Here is a 20331-nt window from a genome sequence, read left to right as displayed (position 1 = left end):
ATAGTATTTTTGAAAATATGTCACAGTAACATTTAAATTTATAAATCTCAAACAACTTCTTTTTTAAACTGTGGCTTTTTCATGAGTAACTCTGGCACTTTCAAAATATCTATTTTCTATAGAGAATAGCCACAGTCATGCAGCCTTTGTTTTGCATTGGTTGCAAATATGGCCCTAGGGTCGAGTGACTCTGACCAGCACTGGTGTTTGACTTTCTCATTCAGCAAAACAACTGCAAGAAACAACAGGGCAGCAGCCTAATAGTATGTCTTTGCTTTGCATACACACAGTCACTCACACCCTCTTGGTCTCTTTTCTTTCTCTCTGTTGCTTTCCCTCAGTGAGAATTTGTGTTTTACTTAGAGTTCTTTGATATATTATGATAAATGATGCCTTGTTATGTTTTCTGACTGTTAGGCTCTCCATGCAATTAAAAAGATCACATGCTCAGTTAGCTTAATGTATTTGACCTTTTCCCAAGATTGACGCATCCTAAACAAAATGGCTGTAGCAGCTCACTAATTATGTACCAGCTGTGTTGTATTCATTGCATAGAAAACAGAAAGCTTGACTCCTTTCCTGCCAGCTAAATAAAAGAGAATAGTTTGTTAGTATTATTATTAATCACAGTAAATCACATTTCCATACCCAAATGCATCCCTTTCCTCACTGCATTTTGTAAACAGTATACTATGACCACAGCCACATCAACAGTTGTTTTACTACTGGTATCTCTTATCTAATAAAAATATTTACAGTAGTCCTGGACCTTCTCAAAAAGATAATATGCACACAATTTAAATATCAAAACCCAAGATTTGTTAGCAAGATTTGTGCTCAAAAAGCAGTGTTGTTTGAACAATGAACCCTTTGTTTTCTAATGGGGAAATTGTATTTTCCCTCAACTAACATACAGGTAAATTCTACATAAAATTTAGTGTTCTATGCCTATCTCTAAAAAAACCACAACTCTCAGTATTGCTGTTCCATTCTTCCTAATATTTTCAGAATATATTCACATCTCAATGATCTGCATTTTTATTACTTTTGGGTTTTTAAGCATGCTATAAAGTTAATTTGTTAAACTGTTTTGACTAATTTAAAAAATGCTCATTTGAAAGGGTGCCCCCTTTAAACTACAATTTTGGTCTTTATCATAAAATTAAAATTATTATTAATAATTTTTAAAACTAATTTAGATTAGGTTTAATAAATTCCAAGTCATTTCAGAATAATAACATTTATTACTGAGTTTCTTGATTTTTTTCTTCTTAAGTAATATCTATGAGAATTAAAATTCAATTTTGAATATAGCATTATAGGAAAAATTTATGGTAATATTAACCTGGAAATGTTCTTTATTTAAATACTGTTTTCCACAGACTCTGAGCTCACTTTCTAGTTCCTTAAGTCAGGTTATTACAGTTGGGATAAAAAAGTTGTCAGTGTAGAAAGAAGCAGGAAGACAATGAAATGGGACAGGAAAATTTTATTTTGCCTTTGCATTCATTTAAGACACTGAAGATGAGGACAATGAAAGGGAAAGGGAACTAACAAATATGAGTATCTACTGTGTTATAGGCCTTGTGTTTAATATTTTTGTCTATTGTGTTATCTCATACAATCTTTGTAGAAAACCTCTAAACCCATTGATAATTTTTATACCTATATTAATATTGTCCTGAAAGCAAACATGAGGTTTTGGGGTCAGATGCAGACTGTTATTATTACTTACAGCAATAACCACATTGGTCTCCATGCCCCATTCTTCCCCTTCAGTGTGAGGTGGCACACACAGGAGGAGAGCTCTAAGATTACGAACCTGGGAATTTGGATAGGAATTTGGATACAGAAGACTGTATAGCAGTCTTCTCCTTTACTGAGAGAGGGAGAGAAATCTTTTCTCTCTTACGCAAATCAATCTCAGGAAAAAGGGGGAAGGCCCCCAGTTTAAACCCTTTGAAATATAAACCAGTAGCTCTGGGGCTTCATTATCTTCAAAATGTGAATACATAAATCTGAGAGATGTGTCTATATCTCTTTAAGATCTCTATTCAGTGAATCTTTAACTTCTGAAGCTTATCCTTTAACCCAGATTCCACTGTTCTTTGCTTTAGATAACTTAATCGTGCAGAAACATGAAAATATTTTCTCTATGGCTTTATAACCATAAATGTGGTAGTTTCAATACTGTTGCAATGAGATTTGTGGCCGTTAGCTTTGTTTCTGTTCTTACTTTTATGAATGAATTTACTAGATAATACAGTATGTCTATTATTTATATGTTTTACTTAAAATATGTCTACTTATGCAAAGACTTATATACTCAGTCAAAATTTATTGAGCACCAAGAACTATCAAGCACTGTTTTGGATCTTTTTGTCCAGCTGGAATATATTTAACAAGACAGTGGGAAGTTCCCAGGATGGCAGTGAGCACAGTAAGGAGGTCTTATGGCTGGCGTGACGGGGAGTGAAGGGAATATCGGCAGGAGGGGATTCGGAACTACAGGAGTGGGGCATGCAGATCACAGACGACCTTGTAAAGCATTAACAAACCCTCGGCTTTTTCTCTGAATGCAATGGAGTGACATCAGAAAGTTTAGTTGAGGAATGACATGATCTAACTTGCATTTTAAGGGGATGACATTGGCTGCTGTGTGGTAGAACAGACTGCCGGGACTAAAGATAGACTCGAGAAGCCCTGTTAGGAAGCTATTGAAATAACACAGGTTGGGTGTGATATGGCCCTGACCAGAGTGGTGAAGTAAAATAATAAGTGGAATAATTCTTAGATGTATTTTGAAAGTTGTCCCAACAGATTTCCCAATTGATTGGTTATGGCTTAACAAAAAAGAGGAGTCTTTTATGGTTCCAAGGTTTTGGTCTGAGCAACTGGAAAAATGTTTTGTCATCAACTGAGATGGACAAGATTGTGGAGGAACAGCTTTTTGGAGGGAGTTGGGATGGCAGCAGATTAGGAGTTCAGTTCTGAATATGTTTATTTTAAGATTTCCTTTGGACATGCCGTGTTTGTGTCAGGTAAACAGTTGGATATGTCAGTTTGGAGTTTGGAAAAAAGGCTTGCACTGGAGATACAAAATTGGGAGCTGCCCACATCAGATGATATTACCAGCAGATTTAGGTTTTATGGGGCCTGAAGGTTATGCTATTTTCTGGATTCTCAGAGAAAAATAATTTAAAATTTGAATATAAATTAGGCACAGAGGCAAATATTTATTTAGAATAGAAAATTTTAAACAAATATTTATTTGAAAATATAAAAGTATAAGCCCTGGCTGGCGTAGCTCAGTGGATTGAGTGCGGGCTGGGAACCAAAGTGTACCAGGTTCGATTCCCAGCCAGGGTGCATTCCTGGGTTGCAGGCCATAACCCCCAGCAACCGCACATGGATGTTTCTCTCTCTCTCTCTCTATCTGCCCCCCTTCCCTCTCTAAAAAATAAATAAATAAAATATTAAAAAAAAGAAAATATAAAAGTACAAAATTATAACATTTGGAGAAAAAACATAATATTTTTAATTAACTGCCTGACGTACATCTGTATTTTTTCTCCTACATTTTTTACCTCTAGTATCAAACATTTAAAATACTATTTTCTGTTGAGTATATAGAAAATTAATCCAGTCTTGATCATGATTAATTAAAATTTGTTTTTATTCATGATAGTCCAGAAAAGTTTCTTTCAACTTTACAACTTACTTACAGTTTCATGAAAAATTACGAGGTGACCTTAAAACTTAAGAAAATGCTTATCAAGCTTCTTGCATGTATGACCTATAAGATTTGGAAGAATGTTCCAGAGAGTAACTCTGGCTCTGTACTATTGAAACCTTGCTTCTTCTCTACTACCCACATGCTTCCAGGCTGTGATGCCTCTGATATTGTGACTACTTTACCCTTGAACCTTTGTGTCACAATGTTAGGTGAGTTTGGCCCAATTGATACTAGGAGTGTTGCTGAAAGCCATTCCTACTCCAGGATAGCTAACAATACCTTACTCACGTGGAAGTGACTGTGAATCACATAAATATGTTTCATTTAAACCAACCTAAATATATCTCCAACTGTTTCCTTTGAATTTCCCAAATTGTCCACACTCAAGTGCTCCCCATCATGAAGGTATCTTAAATTCACAAATTTCCCTAAAATATATGACCATAAGAACACAGTGCTAGCCCTCTCCCCCTTATATGTAATCTACTCATTAACACAAATATTCCCTTATTTGTTCATGCTTTTGCTTTCTCATAAGATAAATTTCTCAGTGCTATGAGTAGCTGTAGGTCTTGAATTTTTTAAATTAAAAGATTTTATTTTTAAAAGCAGTTTGAGGTTTGCAGAGATTGTGCAAAGTATAGAGTTATGCTCTTCCCTGCAGTTTCCCCTATTATTAATATTTTGCATTAGTGAGGTACATTTCTTAAAACTGATGAATCAATATTAATAGATTATTATTAGCTAAAGTCCACAGTTTACAGTGGGGTTCATTCTTTGTCTCCACCATTACAGTATTGCACAGGATGGTGTCACTTTTCTCTAATTATGCCTTATGTTCCACCTATTCACTCCAACCCCTCCCCCTGAATCCCTGGCAAGCTCTTATTTTTTTAACTGTCTTTATAGTTTTACCTTTTCCAGAATGTCATGTAGTTGCAATCCCATTGTATATAGCTTTCTCATTGACTTCTTTCACTTAGCAATATGCATTTTTGTTTTTGCTGTCTTTTTGTGGTTGATAGCTCCTTTTTATTATTGAACAATACTCCATTGTTTATTCATTCACCTATTAAAGGACATCTTGGTTGTTTCCCATTTTTGACAATTATGAATAAAACAGATATGAACAATTTTGTGCTGAGTTTTGTGTGGACATTGGTTTTCAACTCATTGGGGCAAATACCTGAAAGCGAATTAGGTATTGAGATTAGAATCTAGACAGATCATACACATTTTATAATAATTAACTCAAGGTGGATCATAGAGCTCAATGTAAAAACAAAAATTATACAACTTCTAGATTCCAGAGGACAAAATCTAGGTGACTTTGAATTGGGTAATGACTTTTTACATACAGCATAAAAGAAAAATTAAATTGGACATCTCTAAAATTAAAACTTGTATTTTGTGAAAGGCAATTATGCAAAGGAAAATACAAGCCACAGACTAGAAGAATATACTTGCAAAGGATGTATTTGATAATAGACTGTTATCTAAAAATAGAAAGACAAAAAGTAAAAACAATGAAGTAAAAAGTAAAATAAATTTAAAAATAATTTAAAAATCAATAAAATATACAAAGACCTCTTAAAATTCAACAATAAGAAAATAAACAATCCAATTACAAAATAGGAAAAGATCTGAAAGGACATCTCACCAAAGAAGATATACAGATGGTAAATAAACATATGTAAGGATGCTCAACATCATACTTTGAGAATATGGAATTGCAAATTAAAACAATCAGGCTATCACTTGCTACACACCTACTAGGATAGCTAAAATCCAAAGTAATGACAACACTAAATGCGAGTAAGGATGCAGTACTGCAGGAACTTTCATTCATTGGTGATTGGAATGCAAAATGGTATAGCCACTTTGGAAGAGTCTGCAGTTTGTAACAAAGGTAAACATAGTTTATTATATAATCCATCAATTACACTCATAGTTATTTACCCAAATATGTCTTGACTTTTTAATCAGCCCTGCAAGATTCTGCCTCAGGAAATTTCTTCAGCCTGGTTTACTTTGCACGTACTATCTTCAAGACATCATTTCAGCTGTGTTTCTTGGCATCCTCTTCTTACCTGATTAATTTTGGATAGAGTTTCAGATTGTTTATTTTAGTCTTGATTTGGCAACTTCTTAGGACATTACTTCTGGCTATGGCCCATCAGATTAACATTCCACAAACAAGGTCAACATTTGCCATACCCAACCAACTAGACCCTTTGGACTTGCCAGCAAGTTTCATGGTGCTTCTTATTTTTGTCTGTCTGGGAATTGTTATCTTAATCAGTAACTGTTAAAAACCTTAGCAATCTAAGGTTTAGTTTAAGTACCACCTCTCTGTAAAACCTACATTTGCAACTCTAGGGAATATTCACTGTCTAAACTTCTTCAATTTTTACTTATTTCCCCATTTACTCAAAATGTGGTCAAGAAATTTTGGATAAACATTAATTATCAACTGTAATGGCTAATTTTTAGTCTTTTTTAAAATATATTTTATTGATTATGCTTTTACAGTTGTCCCATTTTACCCCCTTCATTCCCCTCCACCCTGCATGCCCTCTCCCACCCACATACCCCCTCTTTAGTTCATGTTCATGTGCCATACATTCTTTAGCTTCTACATTTCCCATACTATTCTTGCCTTCCCCCTGTCTATTTTCTACCTACCATCTATGTTACTTATTCTCTGTACCTTTTCCCCCTCTCTCCTTCTCTCACTCCCCTGTTGCTAACCCTCCATGTGATCTCCATTTCTGTGGTTCTGTTCCTGTTCTAGTTGTTTGTTTAGTTTGTTCTTGGTTTTGTTTTAGGTTCAGTTGTTAATAATTGTGAGTTTGCTGTCATTTTACTATTCATGTTTTTTCTTTATATTCTTTTCTTAGATAAGTCCCTTTAACATTTCATAAAATAAGGACTTGGTGATGATGAACTCCTTTAACTTGACCTTATTTGGGAAGCACTTGATCTGCCCTTCCATTCTAAATGAAAGCTTTGCTGAATAGAGCAATCTTGGATGTAGGTCCTTGCCTTTCATGACTTGGAATATTTCTTTCCAGTCCCTTCTTGCCTGTAAGGTGTCTGTTGAGAAATCATCTGACTGATGGGAACTCCTTTGTAGGTGACTGTCTCCTTTTCTCTTGCTGCTTTTAGGATTCTCTCCTTTATTTTTACCTTGGCCAATGTAATTATGATGTCCCTTGGTGTGTTTCTTCTTGGGTCCAACTTCTTTGAGACTCTGAGCTTCCTGGATTTCCTGGGAATCTATTTTCTTTGCCAGATTGGGGAAGTTCTCCTTCATTATTTGTTTAAATAACTTTTCCACTTGTTACTCTTCCTCTTCCCCTTCTGGTACCCCTATAATTCGGATGTTGGAACATTTAAAGATGTCCTGGAGGTTCCTAAGCCTCTCCTCATTTTTTTGAATTCTTATTCCTTCATTCTTTTCTGTTTGGTTGTTTCTTTCTTCTTTCTGGTCCACTCCATTGATTTGAGTCCCAGTTTTCTTCCCATCACTATTGGTTCCCTGTGCATTTTCCCTCATTTCACTTATTGTATCCTTCATTTTTTCATCTAATTTGGGACCAAATTCAACCAGTTCTGTGAGCATCCTGATCACCAGTGCTTTGACCTGTGCATCTCATAGGTTGGCTATCTCTTGGTTGCTTAGTTATATTTATTCTGAGACTTTGATCTGTTCTTCCATTTGGGCCATTTTTTTTTTGGTCTGGGCACACCTGTTACATTGTAAGGGGCGGAGCCTTAGGTGTTCACCCAGATGGGTCAACCCAGTGGCTGGGTTGTGACGCTGTATGTGGGGCCGGGGTTAGAGAGGGAACAATGGCGCTTACTCTGCTCTCTGCTGGATTTCAGTCTTTTCTGTCACTTTCCTCAAACAAACTAGGCCCTTCTGGTGCTGATTCCCATGTGGGTGGGTTTGTGTATGTTCTAGGACCCTGTGGGTCTCTCCAACAAACTCTCCTGTGAGGCAGGGAATCTCTCCTGGCACCTCAACCCTCACAGGTGTTTTCAATAGGTGTTTTGAGGCTTTATTTCCCCCACTGCAACCCTGGGTTGTGCAGTCTGTCTTGCTCCCCAGTTTCACCTGGTTTATCTGCACACAAATGTGGGACCACTGGGTCTGCCAGCTGCCTTGTGTGCCAAGCCCCTCTACAATCCACCATCTCGCTGGTTTCATCCACCACCACCCTGTGCCCAGGGTCTGCCAGCCGCTGCTTTTTTTCTTGTGGCCCCTCTCTACCCAACCGCCAGACTCCACCCCTCCTACTGGTCTGGATGAATGTGTCTATTTTAACTCCTTGGTTGTCCAACTTCCATACAGTTCAAGTTTCTGTCATTACTGGTTGCTTTTTGTTTCTAAATTTTTGTTGTCCTTATTTTGGTTGTGTGAGGAGGCACAGTATGTCTACCTACACTTCCATCTTGGCCAGAAGTCCCAGAATGAATTTTTAAATGACAATAGTATAGTTATAAACTGGGGAAATAGACACAGAGAGATTAAGGCAGTTAATAAACTAATGGTGACTATAAAATATATAACCAAATAATTAGTATTGTGTTTGTGATAACCTGTGGTATATACTTAAATAGATATAGTATCAAAGTACAGTACCAAGCCCCTAAGATTTATACCCATCATAAACACAAAAACTATGTGCTGGATTGACTTAAACCGAGTTTCCATTAACATGTATGTAAATTATCATCTTTTGTGAATAATTTAGAGTTTAATTTGTGCTTTTACTTGTAATGAAGGTCATCGGACACTATTTATTGGAGTTCATGTGCCCCTGGGAGGAAGGAAAAGCCATCGACGTCATAGGCATCGTGGTCATAAACACAGGAAGAGAGACAGAGAGAGAGATTCGGGATTAGATGATGGAAGGGAGTCACCTTTCTTCGGTAAGAATTGCCTTGTTTTTATTACATTTGTGACTGTAATAATATTGTACTTCTTTGTGCAATCCAGATTAACAGTATACTTCATAGTCATAAAATGGTTTAAACCTTTCTAAAATATGTTGTGTTGGACAGATTGGGAAGAAGGGAGAGAGAAAGCTTAATCTTTATTTTTCTCTTATGCATTTGCTTTGTGAAGGTAAGAACTGTCTTGGATTTGTGATTGAGGAAAATATACTTAAATAGAAATTCTTAGGTGTACAATCTCTTGATAATTAATATAAATAATAGTCATTACTCTAAGTAGTTTGAAAATCCAGAGGGAAATACTTTACAAAGTTCCCACTTACACTATTGCTAATCTATCCAAATTTCATTTTAGGATATAAACTTTCTACTATTTTGAATGTTCTTCCTTTCAAAGTAGGTACAGAATATCTACATATAGTGATATGGCCATTGTTAACAATTTTTCAGAGCCATGAGAGCCTGTGTACATGATGTAAGCAAGAACCAAGCTTTTAGTCCTTGACCTCCCCATCTCCTATGACCTTCTTCACTGCACTCAGCTTACTTACCCATCCCTAATTACTCCACCTCTAAGTTCACTAATGCACTCACCCTACTCTCTGAGCACCACTTCTCTTCTTATTTGCTTGTGCAACTACTTGATCTCTTTACCTTTTTTCTATCCATGTAATAATCTTTATTTATTTTCTTATCCTACTGTGATTTTGTAGCTTGTAATTTTAGTAATACTTTTGCTAATATTCTAAAAATCTTTGGCTCCCTATTACAGTGTTATTTATCTTCACCCCCAGTTTAAAAAAAATGGATACTAATGTTGGGTTTCCTCCATGTCTCTGCTTTCTCCCTGCCCCCCAAGTAGGCATGCTCTATGGGACACAGGCTTGCAACAGGGTGGATTGTAACCATTTGAACTCATGATCTAAGTGGAGCTTCAACACCTCTTCCCACTTCTATTGCATTTCCTTGAATTTTGAAAAAAAAATTTTTAACCTTCCTTGCTATTCTCCAATATACCCCTTTTCACCATCACTTTGCAGATGCTTTGTACCTCAGAAGGAAAATATGTCACCAGAAAGAACTTACTCAACTCTCTCCTCTAAAATATACAGGCCTGTATGTTCACATCTGCAGCTATCCTTTTTCCCCTTTTAATGTAATAAGGGAGTTTTGTTTTCAATTGTGTTTATTTCCTGTTCTCTCCCACCTGGAAATTTAAACAATTTATAGCCTAAATGACCTCTCCCTCTCAACTGGATTATTCTCATCATCCTTCAAGCAGTTTAGAGTCTCCTCTATTTTAAACAGTTCCCAACCTCCCTCAAATCACAATCCCCCACTCATCTGTATTCAGATATGAAGTAATTTAATGGTATGTGAAGTTTGGGGTAACAATTTTACTTGTGATGCCATATAGATATTGCTTTATCCAATAACTGTTTTTGCTAAGTATTGAGGAGAAGTCTGTAGTCTTTGTCTTTTTATTTTGGGAGTTTCTCTTTGGAACTTCAGTGCTTATAGACATTTTTCTGTGTCCTTTTATTTAAGAAAACTTGCTAAGATAGGCCTAATGGTGAGTATATTAAAAGACCTTTTTAATCTGATTACACAGATACTTTTCCACATAGAGAACATTTTTCTCTTTTATCTAATTCTGTTCCATTTACTATGCTCTCTTATCTGTGAATTAATTATCTGCATCCTGGATTTATGATATCTGCTCTTTATCATTTTCCTTTGTATCTTAAAATCACCCTCTCTATATTATTAATTTGATTATCTGCCACACCAGTTTTGCATTTTACTACTTTTATTAGGGATATTGATTTTGCTCTTGTATTTTTAGTTTCCTTATATTTCTTTTTTATCTCATTTTATTTTCTTTACATTTTCATCTGTTCTTTCCTAATTCATTTTTGTTTTCCTTCTTGGTAGAGTCTGTTTTCATAGTCTAGTGAGGATCCCCACAAATTATGGACATTTTATTTTGATCCTGATGTAGATATTTTTCAGAGGTATGGTTTTCCTTTGGTCCATCTAGGTATTTTGACTTTCCATTGACTTGTAATGTTTATAGACTCCCAATTTTTTCTCTTTGTTCATTTTTTATAAGGCAAGGCATATTCATACTAATATGTCCAGCTATTTCCCAAGATTTCTCAGAGAGGAGCTGCCATCAATGTGCTCCTTGTCTCCATCACTGTATAAAGTTATGGGTGTCAAATACTAAATCTCTCTGTTTTGAGAGGCCTATATTATCATTATAACCATCCCACTAGCATCAGTATTAATTATTATCAATAACATTTATAAAATGCTTTATAATAGGAAAAATAATTTCACATGCATAGTTTCCTCTCTTGGGACTTAGCCCTACCTCCTTCCAAAAGACTAATTCTGGAAGATGGATATATGTTCTATTTACTACATATTGTTATGATAACACAAGAAATTTTAAATTATAATTGAGATAAGTGTGACAAAGAGTATTGAGTGCTATGAATTAGGATAACAGATATCCTATTTAATTGTTTGCATATGAATTTTCTTATATGTGTGTTTGTGTATGTGTTTTGCAAGGCTGGTTAGGTAGGCTTGCTCAAGTGTTTATTACATTGAAGTAGACACTGAACAATATATAGGAGAGGAGATGGTGTATGCAGTGACACTAAAGTGGGAAAAGGCATGATAGTTTTAAAAATCTGAAAGACGGCTAATATACTAGAACAGAATAGGGAATAGAGTGGCAGAAAATAAGGCTAATGAGTTAAGTAGGGTTCAGGTCTTACCACAAACATTTATTTATACAAACTGAACTAATGAGCAAGATAAAGACAGACTCACAGATGGAGAGTAAGCTGACAGCTTGGGAGTGGGGCGAGGATGAGGGTGGAGGGATTGAGCAAAAAAGAAAAAAAAGAGAGAAAGAACCTAGCAATCCTACTCCTATATACTTACCCTAGAAATATAAAGACTTATGTTTAACTGAAAAACCCATAGAAGAATACTTACAATAGTTCTATTTATAATTGCCCTAAACTGGAAACAACCTAAATATCCTTCAACAAGTAGATGGATAAGCAAACTGTATGTTTCTACAATGGACTATTCCTCAGCAGTAGAAACAATGAACTACTGATACACTCAGTGACACAGATAAATTTCAAAACCTCAAAGACATTATACTAAATGAATAATGATAATCATCAAAGGTTATGTGTCATATTTTTCTATTTATATGACATTTTGGAAAAGGAAAAGCTGTAAGAAGTGGAGACCAGATCAGTCATTGCTGGAGGTTGGGGAGAGACTTGGGTGTGACTGCAAAGAAATATCACAAGGCAGTTTTTGGTAAATTATATTCAGTGTAGTTTAAGTGAATTTTACCATAGTCTATTCTTTTGGATATTTAAAAATATATATAATATATGATGAGAGATATGTGTGAGAGAGAAATAGAAGTAGTTTTCATGAGTGTTATAAATAATCCAAAATAACATTCACATTTGATTTTATTTTTGATGATATCTATACATTATTTACTATTTTATTTATTCTCTGAAATTTTGCTAGGCCTAATATAATGCTAAATTTAGTTTTAACTCCCATGTTTACTTTAGATGAGTGTGGTAGTGGGGGTAGGGTTGTTGGAATGGTGATGAAGGAGGTAGCCAGTACATTTTGAGCATGAAGTCTTGATAATGCATATTCATGTCTCTGGTTTTCCATAGATACCCCTTCACAGCGGGTACAGTTTATTCTTGGAACTGAAGATGATGATGAGGAGCACATTCCTCATGACCTTTTCACAGAGCTGGATGAGATTTGCTGGCGTGAAGGTGAAGATGCTGAGTGGCGTGAAACAGCCAGGTGAGGATCTTTGTTGAAGGGTAAATGTATACTAAAGAATTTTCATGCTATTAGAAAAACACTTTTCTGCTGCTAGGATTTGGTAAACATCCATGAGTGCTGCTAATTTCCAAAATTGCTCAGCTGGCCTGCACATATCCTATAATGGGATATGGGTCAGAATGAACTCTGAAGGCAGTAATTATAGTAAATAGTGATGCAGAGCCAGCAGCGCTGCAGTCTCTGCAGTTAGAGATAAACAATAGCATCATTTGTGTGTCATCAGGAAAACAATAGAAATCTAAAAGTAATTTATTTCTTTATTTTTGATTGCTGACTTATGCCCAAACTAGTGATATTATATGATAATTTGAGTGGGGGGTTTTTAAAAAAAGGAAGGATAAACATTATAAGAGGATTTAGGTATAGTCCTGGATTTATGTACAATTTGGTGAGGATAAAATATATTTTTTAATGTGTTTCTAGGATATGTATACACTCAAACACAGTGGTTTTTCAAAGTTACTTTCTAAAGATTACTTTTTCTATCATTTGTAATTAATGTTTCTATATTGCTATATAGTTGAATTACTATAAAAATAATAAACTAAATTTTGCACTTACTTTTTATTTATCCTTGCTCATTTATTAAGATTTTGGAGTAATCTATTTTGTGCCAGATGCAATGGATATAGAACAATAACAACAAAAAACTTAGAACTTGCCTTTAATAATCTCACAGTCTAATTTGGAGATTTAGACAAGTAAACAATGTTGTAAATGGTCTATAATAAATTCTGTGATACAGGCAGGCCCAAGGAATTGTGGGCATACCTAGGACTGTCACTCTCTGCTTCTAAAATTTTATTGTGAATACCAATCACATGTAATCTTGTTGAAATGTAGATTAAGTAGGCCTCAGGCACAGTGTCAGATTTTAACAATCTTCCAGGTGGTGTCACACGAATATTTTTGGGTTGAAGACAACATTTTGAGTAGCAAGGATTTAAAACACTAGGGTGAAAAGAAAATAACTTCTTAGGGGGCCTCTAATATGGTGGCAGAGTAGGAGGATAGATCATATACCTTGTCCTGGAATCAGACTGGAAATAAAATTAAAGAAAAGAACAATTATCCAAATCCCACTAACGGCTACCTGAAAAAGAGACTTAACCAGGGATGGCAAAAGACCACCCATAGACTGCTAAAAAGGACTGGGACATCTTAAAGGGTCCAGCCTACTTTACACAGATGGCCAGCTGAGGAGGCAGCACAGCTATAAGAGCTTCCCCATGGGAGGAGAGAAGCTAGGACCACAGACTGGTTTCCCAAACACAGAGAAGCAGTGCCGAGAACAGCCCATCACATAGCAAAACCAGTGATGAAAAGCCACAGAGCCTTTCTCTGCTGTGGAGAGACAAAAACTACTGGAGACTATCCCACCATCTTTTTTTTTCCCTAAACAGTCAAAGCAAGGGGTTTGTGCTCACAGTGAAGAGAAGGCAGTTGGACTAGAGGCACTGGAGGGAAATCTAGAGTGGGAGGCATTGGGGAGAGACTTGGAAGGGTGGCTGTGGAATTTTTCAGGGTGAGATATACATGGGCTCCACAGCAGCCATCTTTCTTGAGAAAAGCTAGCCCTTTCCAGGGGAAAATCATTTACTTTGCCCTGTGGGATTCCATTCCAGCACCCTCTGGAATCCTCTTAGCTCCTTCTTGCACTTTTTTTGTTCTATTTTCAGTTTGACTCTATCTTGGTGTTTGTTTGTTTGTTTGTTTGTTTTTATTTCTTTTCTCCGATCCTGCATCTTAACCCCTGCTAAGGAGACAGCAACATAAATAGACTCAGGGGTATGAGACTGCCTGAAGTATGCAGCCAAGCCATTCACTTTCCTGGGAAACAGACTGTCACTTCCCTCTCACAGGAGAGCCATAGAAATACCCTATGGCATTTGACAAACCCAAAAGCTGGGCTCACAAGGCCTACTAGGGCCCTGCCCTGACAAGTACGGGGGACAAAATCCCAGACAGACTAGTAGCTCAGGGAGAAGAAACATACCCACTATCTTCCCTGAAGTTTGAAAGGCACCTGCCACAGAAGATCCAGGAATCACAGCCCACTGTTTCCATCAGAAGCCTTCTCAGAAATAGTTGGGTCTGCAACTAGCCTAATATTGACAGCAGGCTGGCAGACAGAGAAAGGCAGAGATAGATCCTGTGGTGACATGGGACATTTGCTGACACACCCCTGGATCCAGTGCTGATAAAAGCCAACTTTGCAGAGCAGCTTGGTTAATCCTGGGAACAGCAAAGCCTGGAGGAATCAGCCATAAGCTATGGATTGATTATAGGTTCAATAAGGCTGCCAAGAGCAAGATGTGGACAGCACCTGACATTGGCTTACACCAGACTCAGATGTTAGAGCTGCATCCAAAGGGAGAAATCAGAAGGCAAGGACCAAACTCTGCAGTGACAAATCCATTTTGTTTTTTTCACCATTTTCACTATTTTTCTTTTTTGTAGCCTTTTCATTATTTTTGTATCTACTTTTTCATTTTTCTTCTATTTTTGGTGTTCTATTTTTTCTTTTATACCTCTTATTTTACTCTCACCTTTCATTACTCCACTGTTCCCTTCTTTCCTTGTATTATTTTTGTTAATTTTTCTCTTCCTGGGTTCCTTCTCCCCATTTTCCTCTTTTGATTCATCACTAGTTCTCTTCTCTTTTCTCCTATAATTATCACTTTTCTTTCTTTTGCTCTTCTCATATTCTTTTTCCTTTTCTCTTTTCTCTACTATTCCATTTATCTTACCATTTTTATTATTCTTTGCTCTTTTGTAGTTGATATTGCTGTTGTGGTTGGTGGGTTGCTTGTCTTGTTGTTTTTGTGTTGTTTTGTTTGTTCCGCTAGCACCTAAACAACAGTGTACAAGATGGGGTAGGAGTTGAGCCTCTTAGTTAGCCAACTAGAGGGGAGTTCCCACCAATGAATGGGCCAATAACAATCAGGACCCAAAATACAAGAGAAGAGTCACATAACTCACACAAAGGATATTCCTAGAGCATCCAGATCAGGAAATCAGGGAGTCTGCACCACCGGGTCCTACAGGATTCCTACCACATAAAGCTACTCCACAAGAAAGGGAGTCAAAGCAGATCAATCTAATACTTAGAAGCAAATACAAAGAGGCAATTAAAATGGGGAGAAAAAGAAACAGCCCCCCAGATGAAAGAAAAGGAGGAATCTCCAGAGAAAGAACTAAATGAAATTGAGGCAAGCAATTTTTCAGACAAAGAGTTCAAAATAATGGTTATAAGGATGCTCAAAGAGCTTAGTGAGAACTACAAGAAACTTAGTGGGAACTACATCAGTATGAAAAAGGACATAGAAACTATGAATGAGAACCAGGTAGAAATGAAGAATACACTAGAAGGAATTAAAATCAGGCTAGATGAAGCAGAGGATCAAAGCAGTGAGTTGTAAGACAAGGTAGGAAAAAACACCCAGTCAGATCAACAAAATGAAAAAAAGCTTTACAAAGAATGAGGATAGTTTAAGGAAGCATCAGGACAACACAACATATAACAATATTTGCATCATAGGGATAGCAGAAGGGGAAAACAGGGAGCAAGGGCTAGGAAACTTGTTTGAAAAAAATGACAGAAAACTTCCCTAACTTGGTGAAGGAAAAAATCATGCAAGTTCAGGAAACACAGAAGTTCCCAATGAAGATGAACCCAAAGAAGCCTACTCCAAGACACATCACAATTAAAATGGCAAAATTTGAAGATAAAGAGAGAATTGTAAAGGCAGCAAGGGGGAAACAGCTAGTAACATACAGCGGAGCTCCAATAAGGCTATCAGCTGATTTCTCAACAGAAAAACAATAATCCAGAAGGGACTGGCATGAAATATGCCAAGTAATGACAAGCAAGTATCTACAACCAAGACTACTCTATGCAGCAAGGCTGTCATTTAAAATGGAAGGAAGTATAAAGAGCTTCCCATATTTAAAAAAAATGCTAAAAAAGTATATCTCCACCAAATCAGAGCTCCAAGAGAGTCTAAAGGGACTGCTTTAAATAGAAAGACTAATAGAGAGGGTGGGTGAGAGGGACAGAAGTACTTTGTACTGGTAAAATGGCTATGCATAAGTACCTATCTATAATAACCTTAAATGTAAATGGATTTACATATTTACATAACCTTAAATGTAAATGGATGTAAATATTCCAATCAAAACACATAGAGTAACTGAATGGATAAAAATCATGACCTACTTAGATGCTGTCTACGAGACATCCACCTCAGAACAAAATATCTATATAGGCTGAAAGTGAAGGGATGAAAAAAATATTCCATGAAAATGGATATGAAAAAAAAGCTGGGGTAACAATACTTATATCAGACAAAATAGACTTAAAAACAAAGTCCATAACAACAAACAAAAAAGGTCACTACATAATACTTAGAGTAGTAGTCAACAAGAGGATATAACCCTTCTAAATATATATACACCCAATATAAGAGCACCTAAATATATAAAGAAAATCTGGGAGGATCTTAAGAAAGAAATTGAGAGCAATACAGTCATTGTAGAGGATTTTAACAGCACAATGTCAACAATGGATAGATCTTCCAAATGAAAAATCAATAAGGATATTATGGCATTAAACAATACTTTAGATGAAATGGACTTAATTGATATTAAAGAACATTTCACCCCAAAGAAACAAAATATACATTTTTCTCAAATGCGCATGGAACATTTTTCAAGATACACCACAAAATGAGCCTCAACAAATTCAATAAAATTGAAATCATATCAAGCATCTTCTCACATCACAAGTGCTTGAAACTAGAAACAAACCTCAAGAAAAGACTCAAGAACATGCAAATACATGGAGGCTGAACAACATGTTTTTAAATAATGAATGGGTTAACAATGAGATCAAGGAAGAAATCAAAAAGTATCTGGAAACAAATGAAAATGAGGACACAACAACCCAAAATCTATGGAGCATAGCAAAAGCAGTCCTAAGAGGGAAGTTCATAGCATTACTGGCCTACCTAAAGAAGACAGAAAAATCTCAAATTGCAACTTAAACCAACACTTAAGAGAACTTTGGTAACAACAACAAACAAAGCCCAGAGGGAGCAAAAAGAAGGAAATAATCAAAATTAGAGTGGAATGAAATGACATAGAGATTAAAAAAAATTCAAAACATCAGTGAATCCAGAATCTGGTTCTCTGAAAAGATAAACAAAACTGACCAACCTTTAATTAGATTCATCAAGAGAAAAAGAGCAAGAACCCCCAAAATAAATGGAAAAGGTGTAACAACTGATACCACAGAAATGCAAAGAAGTGTAAGAAATCACTATGAGCAACTGTATGCCAAGAAATTGGACAAAATGGGTGAAATAGATACATTCCTAGAAACAAACAATTCTTCCAAATCTGAATCAAGAAGAAGCAGAAAACCTGAATAGACTGATAACAATTAGCAAAATTGAGGCTGTAATACAAAAACTCCCAGCACACAAAAGACCTGGACCAGATGGCTTCACAGGCAAATTTTACCAAACAATCAAAGAAGAATTAACACCTGTTTTTTTAAAACTGTTCCAGAAGTTCAAGAAGAGGGAAGATTCCCAAACTCTTATTATGAGGCAACTATTATCCTAATTCCTAAACCAGGTAAAGACACAGCAATTAAACAAAATTACAGGCCAACATTTCTTATGAACATAGATGCTAAGATTGTTAACAGAATATTAGCAAACCAGATCCAGCAATACATTAAAAAGATCATATACCATGATCAAGTGGGATTTATCCCAGGGAGGCAAGGATGGTACAATATTTGCAAATCAATAGATGTAATATATCATATAAAGCAAATGAAAGACAAAATCACATGATCATATCAATAGATGCAGAAAAAGCATTTGATAAAATCCAGCACCCATTTATGATTAAAAAAAAAACCCAGCAAAGTGGGAATAGAGGGAGCACACCTCAACATAATAAAGTCCATATATGAAAATATCATATTCAAAGTGCAAAAACTAAAAGCATTCCTGATCTCCTCTTAAGATCAGGAACAAGACAAGGGTGTTCACTTTTACCACTCTCATTCAACCTTATCAGAGCATATCAGACAAGAAGAAAAAATAAAAGGCATCCAAATTTGAAAGGAGGAAGTAAAACTGTCATTATTTGCAGATGACATGATAGCATACATAGAAAACCTATAGGCTCTACCAAAAAACTACTCAACCAATTTGGCAAAGTAGGGAATTCAAAGTCAACAGTCAGAAATTGATGGCATTTTTGTATACCAACAATGAACTATTAGAAAGAGAAACTAAGAAAAAATTCCATTTACTCTAGCAACAACAACAACAAAAAATAATGTACCTAGGAATAAATTTAACCAAGGAGAGAAAAGACCTGTATTCAGAAAACTATAGAACACTGAAGAAAGAAACTGAGGAATTTACAAATAAATGGAAGCATATACTGTGTTCATGGAATAGAAGGATTAACATCATTAGAATGGCCATACTACCCAAAGCAATCTATAGATTCAAGGCAACCCCTATTAAAATACTAATGGCATATTTCATAGGTCTAGAACAAAGACTCCAAAAATTTATATGGAATCAAAAAAGACCCCGAATAGCCTCAGCAATCTTGAGAAAGAAGAACAAAGTTGGAGGAATCACAATACCTATTATCAAACTTTACTACAAGGCCACTGGTATTCAAAACAGTCTGGTACTGGCATAAGAGCAGTCACATAGGTCAATGGAACAGAATAGAGAGCCCAGAAATAAACCCAAGTCTTAATGGTCAATTAATATTTGACAAAGAGGACATGAACATACAATGGAGTAAAAATGGTCTCTTTAATAAATGGTGTTGGGAGGGCTGGACTGGTACATGCAAAATAATGAAACTAGACCACCAACTTATACAGTACACCAGAATGTACTCAAGATGGATAAGAGGCTTAAATATAAACTTTGATACCATAAAAATCCTAGTGGAAAAAATAGGCAGTAAAATTTTGGATCTCTCACATAGCAATATTTTGGCCAATGTATCTCCTAGGGCAAGGAAAATAAAGGAAAAAAAATTAACAAATGGAACTGCATCAAACTAAAAAGCTTCTGCATGGCTAAGGAAACCATCATAAAATGAAAAGGGAACTGACTTTTTGGGACAGCGTATTTGCCAACAATACATTGGAGAAGCATTCAATCTCCAAAATATATAAAGAACTCAAACAACTCAACACCAGGAAGACAAAGAATCCAATTAAAAAACTGGGCAAAGGACCTGAACAGACACTTTTCCAAGGAGGACGTACAGAGGGCCCTTAAGCATATGAAAGGAAGTTCAGCACCACCAGCCATCAAGAGATGCAAATTAAAACCACAATGAGATATAACCTCGAACCAGTCAGAATGGCCATCATTAATAGGTCAACAAACAACAGGTGCTGGAGGGGATGTGGAGAAAAGGGAACCTCGAGCACTGTTGGTAGGAATGCAGACTGGTGCAGCCACTGTGGAAAACAGTATGGAGTTTCCTCAGAAAACTAAAAATGTAACTGCTATTTGATCCAGTGATTCCACTCCTGGGAATATACCCTAAGAATCCTGAAACACCAATTCAAAAGAATTTATGCACCCCTGTGTTCATAGCAGTGCTATTTACAATAGCCATGTTTTGGAACAGCCTAAATCCCATAGGTATATGAGTAGATTAAA

General features: G+C 36.1%; 1 protein-coding gene across 6 annotated transcripts in view; it reads left to right on the top strand.

The window, feature by feature from the left end:
- SLC4A10 (solute carrier family 4 member 10) overlaps nt 1-20331 on the top strand; it is a 268818-nt gene that overhangs the window by 122118 nt on the left and 126369 nt on the right. For all 6 annotated transcript variants that reach the window (XM_045850821.1, XM_045850997.1, XM_045850689.1 and 3 more), the window contains exons 3-4: nt 8528-8674; nt 12430-12568. In XM_045850821.1, coding sequence (XP_045706777.1) covers nt 8528-8674; nt 12430-12568 — 286 coding nt within the window. The remainder of the gene's footprint in view (nt 1-8527; nt 8675-12429; nt 12569-20331) is intronic.

Source organism: Phyllostomus hastatus, unplaced genomic scaffold (genome assembly GCF_019186645.2).
Source record: "Phyllostomus hastatus isolate PE091 unplaced genomic scaffold, TTU_PhHast_1.1 phas_contig_1, whole genome shotgun sequence".
In the NCBI taxonomy this organism is placed as follows: Eukaryota; Metazoa; Chordata; class Mammalia; order Chiroptera; family Phyllostomidae; genus Phyllostomus; species Phyllostomus hastatus.
Note: the sequence above shows the minus strand (reverse complement) of the source record. Positions and strands in the feature narration are given on the sequence as shown.